Genomic DNA, 7957 nt, shown 5'->3' on the forward strand with positions numbered 1-7957 from the left:
CAAACATCAACCAATTCATTAGAAAATAAGCACCCGAATCAGAATTTCACTGCGTTATTGTGAAAGAGAGCTCATCTTCAATGGAGGATAGTCTTCCTAGCTTTCTTCTTCTCCACCTTAGTTAAAGTTAATGAGCAAAATATAGTCTCGATAATCTCTTTTTTGTGTTGTATTTTTTCATAGTTATTTTTTTAATATTATGTTATCATTTATTTCTGTATTGCACTATATTTATTTTAACCACACACTGATAAAAAACAAAAAAAAGTAAGCATAACTTTGGGCCTGGAACAGATTCATCGCATTGCCATTCATTTCAATGGGAAATATTACCTCAGTTTATGAACATGTTTTTAGATGTTCCCCTCCTCCAACACACCTGATTCAAATGATCAGGATCGTTATCAGGCTTCTGCAATCTTGCTGATGAGCTGATCATTTGAAACAGATGTGTTGGAGGAGGGAAACATGCACTCGTGAACCTGAGTTGGTGACCCCTGCACTAGATCTTCTCTAGAGACAGTCACAGGTGCAGCTATTTTTTGAGTGAGTACAGATTAGTAAACTGAAGTTACATTTTAATAAACTGGGGGTACAGATTGATAAATTGAAGATACTTTTTTGCTAAACTGAGGGTATAGATGAATAAACTGGGGGTACAGATTAATAAATATTGAAGGTACAGATTGCTAAATTGAGAGTACAGATTAGTATATTGAGTATATTTTTTCTCATAGTGTGGCATCAACTGGAGTCCATAGATATTGGTAAGAAGAAGTAATTAAAAAGAGACAAATCATGAAGTCTTTATATGGGCATATTGGGAGTATATCTGTTTTGATGTGTAAACAGCAAACCAGTGTCACATGATGCCCAGGTGAACTTCACTTATTAGACAACATGCACATCTTTAACTACACCATTTAAGTAAACTAAATACTTTAAAGTAATTACAAATCTAAATCAAAATTCTAACCGTTTTCTTTATACTTTTACTTCCAACACTAAAGTAGGCATATATTTATTATCAGAAAATTAAGCAAATGGCAGATACTTTCAGACTTTTACTCAGGTAATTATATTCTAGAAGGTGACGTTAAGTTCTGCTTAAGTTATTTTCTGTTAAGTCTCACTTTCAGGTACTTTATACTGAGACTGCATCACGTGCATACTCTGCAATACCATGCGGCATCTTATTGCACTCACCCCGGATTCAACTGTGGCGCCATCTGTTGATACATCACAACATTGCAGCCCAAGCAGGCATACCTATACCGTACATACAGCTGGCTCATTGAGTTATTTGTCTTTCAGATCCCTATGTGAAGATTAACCTGCTGCAGAATGGGAAGAGGCTGAAGAAGAAGAAAACGACAGTTAAAAAGAATACATTGAATCCTTACTACAACGAGTCGTTCAGCTTTGAGATTCCTCTAGAGCAAATGCAGGTGAGAGAAGGAAACTCTTATTTAATAGCCTCTAAACTATAGACAACCTAAACAATAAATTGGCATGTTCTGTAAAGTAAAACTCTGAAAAAAATCTTGTTTGCATTTTTATGGAGGATTAGGCAGGTAGGTAGGTACAGTAGTTATAAAAAGTCTACACACTTTTCTTTTTTTTTCAAAAGCCAGGTTTTTGTGAGATACTTTTTTTTTTTTTTTTTTTTACCAAGATAACTAATTTCAGAACCTTTTCCATTATTAACTTGACTTGGAACCTGTACTGTCAAATTACAAAAAAGAAAAAGAAAAAAGTTGTTATGAAAAAGGAAATAAAAGTGCCTCTTAACCACAAATTCATTTAAGCTATTCTACCATGTTTTTCCTGACATTATTGTTGTGTCTAGCAGAAGACTGAAGGTTTTGTGAAATCACTGGCTGGTATTTCAAACTGGTCAATATCCCCCACCCGGGCCCCCCACCCCTAGTCTAAGGCTCCATTTCGAGCGGAGAAAATCTGCCCCAATGTATAAAGCTGCCACGGCTATGCTTCACTGTAGGTATGGTTTCTTTTGCTGATGAGTCCCTCAGCGTTATCACAAAACTTTCAGGCTTCTGCTCAAAATAAAAAAGAAAGTAAAGCCTGCAAGGAGCTGGAATTTATTTGGGGGAGCAGCAGGTTTTTTGGGGGGGATTGATTTATTCAGGTTGTAAGTCACAATGGTGGAAAAAATGTTGAAATGATTTATCTTATTTTTCTCATTTTGTTCTCATTTTGTAATATTGCAACAGAAAAAAATGGCATTGGAACATGGACGTGGAAACTTTTTTATATCTACTGTAGATATAGGTACCATGATCTGTCACCACCAGAACGCTCAGAGGGTCGCAAAATCGCTCCAAACAAGGAAGACTAGACTTGCCCCGGCACGAAAATTGAGACAGATGTGCCTGGTTTTTTATGCAGAGTGCACAGGTGCCAGTCTGCTAAAATAGAGCCCAAGACCATTTATGTTGAATGAAATCCAGAAAGACTTATTTTGGTAGTGATGGGAGAATGAAGCTTCATGAACCACTTGCGATATTATTTTTACTCCTCTAGATGGTGCTCTTGGTTTAAAGATACAGTGGATATTAAATCAATTTCCATTGCACTAGTATTTATCTTTAAACCAAAAGCACCATCTAGAGGAGTAATATATATATATATATATGGCAAGTGGTTGATGAAGCTTCATTTTCCCATCATTACAAAAATGAGTCTTTCTGGATTTCATTGAACATTAATGCTCTTTTTTCATAGACAGGCATAGATAGGCAGGAGGAAGTAGGTAAGAAAGTAGAAAAGAAGGTAGTGGGTATGTTATTAATTTTTGGGTAGGTAGGTATCCCTGTAAGTAGAGGCCGGAGTAGGATGTGTAGGTAAATTGGTACGTTTGTGGATTTCGGTATCGATCATGATGAGTCGTTAAATAGATGCGCATTTGGTTGTAGGTAAGTAGGTAGATGTAAGTTAATTGGTAGCTTCTTAGTTGGTCAACTAGCCAGTCAGACTACGAACAGTGGTTATGGGTATGTGAGTGTTTTGATTTTGGTAGGTTGGTAGGAAGGCATGTAGTATGAGGTTGGTGAGGAGATGCTCTATAGATAGTTTGTAAGACTTTTTCTTACGTAGCTTTTTTTATTTTATTTATTTTTTTACTTGTATTTGACATCCATTATTCTCCTGTAATTTTTCCTCTCTTTTTACCAGAAAATCCAAGCTGTGATCACAGTGCTGGACTACGACAAGATTGGCAAAAACGATGCTATCGGGAAGATCTGGGTGGGTAGCAAGGGCACCGGGGCCGGGCTGAAACACTGGTCCGACATGTTGGCCAACCCCCGACGTCCCATTGCCCAGTGGCATCCACTGCAGCCAGAGGAGGAAGTGGATGGTGCCCTCGCAGCCCTGGCTGCCAAGAAGTAAACTCCCAACCCACTCCCCACGGTGCCCCCGAACGACCTACATATTTCCCATCAGGTCCCACATGTCAATGTATATTCCGGTCCCAAATGTACACCCACCAGTCCTCCCGCAATTCCCTGTCTCTCCGACCTGCCATCTTTCAAAAGATCCATAGATCATGATGCCAAATAGCGCAAAAAAAAATGCATCATGTTATATGAAATCATGTCATTGAAAAAAGACGACAAGTTAGAGGATGGACAGATATTCTGTTGATTTCCTTTAGATCTATTTTTGTATTGGGATTGTGGTTCTGTTACTGAAAGTGCAGCGTCGACTATGAAGAGCAGTTGGAGCGCTAAATGGGAATCTGGCAAGCGCGGGGATAAAACACCCATTCATCATCTATATTGTACCTTTCCCTTTAGTGACACAGTCTGCTTAGGATAGTGCTTAATAATAAAAAAAATGCTTTATACTGCCATATGATAGAGGAATAACACAAGCAGGTCCATTCCTTGGGTGTATTGTGCACCACGCTCCACACCTGCCACTTATCTTACTCGACCATTCTGTTAGGTTAACGTACATTCCTAGAGTTGGGTAGCAAGTAGTGGTAGGCAGATATCCGGTTACCCACAGACACACTGCCTTTTTGATTAGTTCACCTTTCACCCATCGTCTCAGGAAAACTGAGAGGAGACTCCACGCCTTTTTTTCTACACGGGTTGTTATGATCAAAACACGGTGAGAGAGGAACCACTTGATCGCTTTTCAGCAAGGCTGTTCTCCATGCGGATCAGTAGACGGATCTTCAGTTTCAAAGATGAGAGAAAATGTTAGCTTTTCGGTGTCCTTGACTGTGCAAAATATCAATCCATGGGACGATCAGAGTGGCGACAACGACCGAGACTTGACTGCTATTACCAATGACATGACATTTACAAGGTGTCCGTTGCCACTGCCTGCCGTCCACCACCTCCCGTCCCAACGCCGCCTCCGCCGCCGTATCTCACTTGTTCAGTGCTACTGCCATTCGTCATGGACTCCACACAAGGGTTTCATCGCTGCAGCTTCCTACAGTCATAAAGGAGACAAGCCTTCCAAGTATCAAAATAAGCAATTTTCAACTACCAGGGACGCCTTCCTCTTAGTGTTGTTGTTCTCTTTGTTTCTCACTGTCTTTCTTTTTGATTTATGCGCTTATTTCATTTAAAACACCTTCATTCCTCAAGCACTTTAACTCAAAACGTTTCATCTAAATATTGTTGAAGACCAGAGCTTTAATTATTAGTTTTAGGAAGATTTATTCATGGGATAATTGGTGGAGTTGATTGTGTGTATTTTATGCCTCAGATTTGTGTGTCTTTCAATTGTTTGGGTGTAACTTGTCTCGGATTGCAAAGATAATGTATGGAACACAGCACAGATTCACGCGTGTTTCATACACAGTGTACCAAACAGCTTAATTTAATTGCACTAACTGGGAATCGTTCTGTTCATTGGTCAGATTTTTTGATTTTGATTTTTTTTTTCTGGGGGATGAAATGTTTTGGTTACATTAATTCCTGGTTCTGCGTTTGGTTCACTGTATTTTAAATAACTCAAGTTTTTGAATTGAACAGACGAATACCGGACACATGTATGTCTGCACCAGTGCTAACAACAACAAAATACCAGTTGACTGTGCTTTGTCAATGTGAATCAAATGCATTTTGGAATTGACCATCCTTTTTCTTTATAATCACCAATAATTTAGAATTCTTCATCTATTTTTTTTGTGTTTACAACACTAATGAAACGGCGACATGGAAGCAATCAAGCAACCCGTTGGTGTAATTTTGCCTATATACATAGTTCATCCACGTTGATACTGCATGTTTATACGAAATACTGTACATAAGAGCATGTTTTAGAGACGGAGCAAAAATATCTCGTGTACTTAAATGGGTGTCATTTGTCATTTTATTAACACAGCAAAAGGGGTTAAAAAAAGAAAGAAAGATGCACTGTATATTTTCTAAATGAAACAAATGTGTATTTATTTTCCATGAGGGTCATTGGAGAGAATGTCATCCAGATGTTAGAGTAATAATACTATTAATTAATAGGAACCTTTCCACTGCTGAAATTCTTAAGCAAGTGTGTCGTCCAGTACCGTGTGTGAGTTCATGTAGGATGAAAAATATAGCCGCATGCTTGCTATCTAACTCCTTGTGGTCTGAGTATTATAATTTGCTTTTATTGATTTTTTTTTTAAAAACAAACCGTACATATTGTTTCAGGGTTTATCTGAAAAATATTTTGACTTTAATTTGATTATTGTTGTGTTTCCCCCCTGTGTGGAACAAGGGTATCCAAGTCTCAAGCCTACAATTTTCCAAAATATCCTTTGAAACTATTATAACCAAGAGCAAAAATAATAGCTGTATTATAGTGTTTGTGCCAACGGTGAGCCAGAATAAAGTCATGTCTGGGTTATTTCTTCCAAAGGGGCCAAAATAATGAACTATTTTATTCCACTAAACACAAATGACTTGGAGTCCCCCGTCCTGTTTTCCTTACTTTGTATTTATTGTTTGTATTTAAATGACCTTCACGGCTATGTGTCTTTAACTGTGTTTATTATACAATATATGTAGAGAAGTTAAATGATAAAACTAAAGCCATAAAGCTCAAGCACTAACTCTTTAGAGCTCAGCTGAGTAGAAAAAATGTAATTTTTCTTGGCCAGAATTTGTCCTGACATTCTGTTTTGAGGTCATTGTTCATGAAGAGGGCGATATCTTACACATACGTGAGCATCCACACTTTCTTTGGGCAGATGTATGTGTCTTGGTTTATTCATTTACAGCATATTTTCAGTATGGCAGGCTGACCGCATTGTTTATCTTGTCACACTAAGTTCTGATGTACAGAGAACATTTTTGCACTTGGGATAAGTGTAATGTATCAACTAAACTGGGGTTGTCTGCTTTTTTAGCTTAGCATAGTTTTGATAAATAGGCCTACTAACAAAATGGTTTCAGAACCATTTGTATTAAACCAAGAACAAACAAACTTGTTACAGCAGACATTATAATCATGGCTTGCTTATAAAAATGTAAACTAAACAGCTAACAATGGATTTATTGCTGTTTCTAGCTGGGTGCAGTTAGCGAATTTAGCTTAATTTCTACAAAACGTTCTGTCATATCCACTAGCGAGAGAGATTCAAGCTTGGCTTAGCATAGCTTTAATATACATGGCTCATGCTGAAAAATATTAGCACCAGAACCAGAGCTGTGGCCCCATTGTCTGGCTTAGCTAATAATACACTTGCAGGAAAGGGTTACCTTCTTCCACTTTTAGCTAATGCTGCTATTGTAGACACAAATGCATAGAAACATAGTTAGTTGAAAACTGTGAATGTGTCCAAAATGACAAACATCAGCGAATACAGTTTGCTTAACTTGGCCTAGCATTAGCTTTTACTGCCATGCAGATGATCTGAGTAGAAATGTTTCAATGTGTTTTGGAAAGACTGTCAGTCCCTTGCTACGACCGCCTGCATTCGTTGTCTGTTTTCGCAGAGCCAGACTCGTTTACACAGCAAAACGTGAGACGACAAAGCAAAAGTGACTGCAGAGACAAGCACATTGATGAGATTTTTACTCTCTGCTATTGTCACGATTGATGAGGCTCTTTTGGGGTACAGAAAGGATTGTGCTGTGTTGGTTTGGAACAACCTTCCTCAGCGGCCACGGTGTAACAATTGCGCCAAACTTCAACATCCATTCCTAAATGTGCGTCTTTATTCCAATGTTGCTCACTACCTTTGGTTGTAACATAGTAGTAGTAAGTGTTTTGCATATTTAAATTCTGGGATTTATAAAGGGAAACCATCTACCAATTTTGAATACATGCATGCAACTCTCATTGCTCACATTTTTTTTTTAGTCGTGCTATTCTTGAGCAAAATGTGGAATCATTTACTTTTCTTCTGTGATGTATTCTTCAGATGTAGAATGTCTGTGTGCATTTGTCTACCTTTATATTTGTGTCTTTGTCCTGTTCCCGTGTAAATCATCAGTCATCGTCAAGAAGTGGGCGCGTGGAGTTCTTTCCCCCAAATCTGCTTTTACTGTGCGTGAAGAATGCTGGCCTCCATGTTTACAACATGGACATACAGTAGTGTATACTGCCAAATTCCCGTACCTGACCCCTTTTTGAACGCTTGCACTTCTCATTCAAGTGTTTTTCCTTTTTCTTTCTCTTCTTCATCCTATTTGAAAGCATTGGATTGGAGGACTGTCAGGTTGTGTCCTCTAGCTGTGTTTCCTTCGTGTCTTGTGTCGTGGTGCGCGTGTTCATGTCAGTACTTGTGCCTACTGTGGATCGCATGCTTTAGCCCTTGACTGGACACAAACGTTGCTCACAAACTCCTCTTGACCCCTATGTGGACAAATGTCGAGGATCCTTATAACATTATCAAGGGAGCCAAATAACTTATTACAAATTTATCATATGTGTTACCAGTTCTGTAAAAAACGAAAACAAATAGGAAATAAAGAACTTTTAATTACAA

The 7957-nt window shown here is 38.3% G+C and overlaps 1 protein-coding gene across 4 annotated transcripts in view; it reads left to right on the forward strand.

Annotated features, from left to right (window-relative positions):
* The window catches only part of LOC147178362 (synaptotagmin-2-like), a 67904-nt gene extending 59947 nt beyond the window's left edge, over window positions 1-7957 (forward strand). For all 4 annotated transcript variants that reach the window (XM_086070054.1, XM_086070057.1, XM_086070056.1 and 1 more), the window contains 2 exons: window positions 1315-1448; window positions 3196-7957. In XM_086070054.1, coding sequence (XP_085926180.1) covers window positions 1315-1448; window positions 3196-3411 — 350 coding nt within the window. In that variant the 3' untranslated portion in view covers window positions 3412-7957. The remainder of the gene's footprint in view (window positions 1-1314; window positions 1449-3195) is intronic.

Source organism: Leptonotus elevatus, chromosome 2, assembly GCF_054856555.1.
Source record: "Leptonotus elevatus isolate MCC_2025b chromosome 2, RoL_Lele_1.0, whole genome shotgun sequence".
Classification (NCBI taxonomy): Eukaryota; Metazoa; Chordata; class Actinopteri; order Syngnathiformes; family Syngnathidae; genus Leptonotus; species Leptonotus elevatus.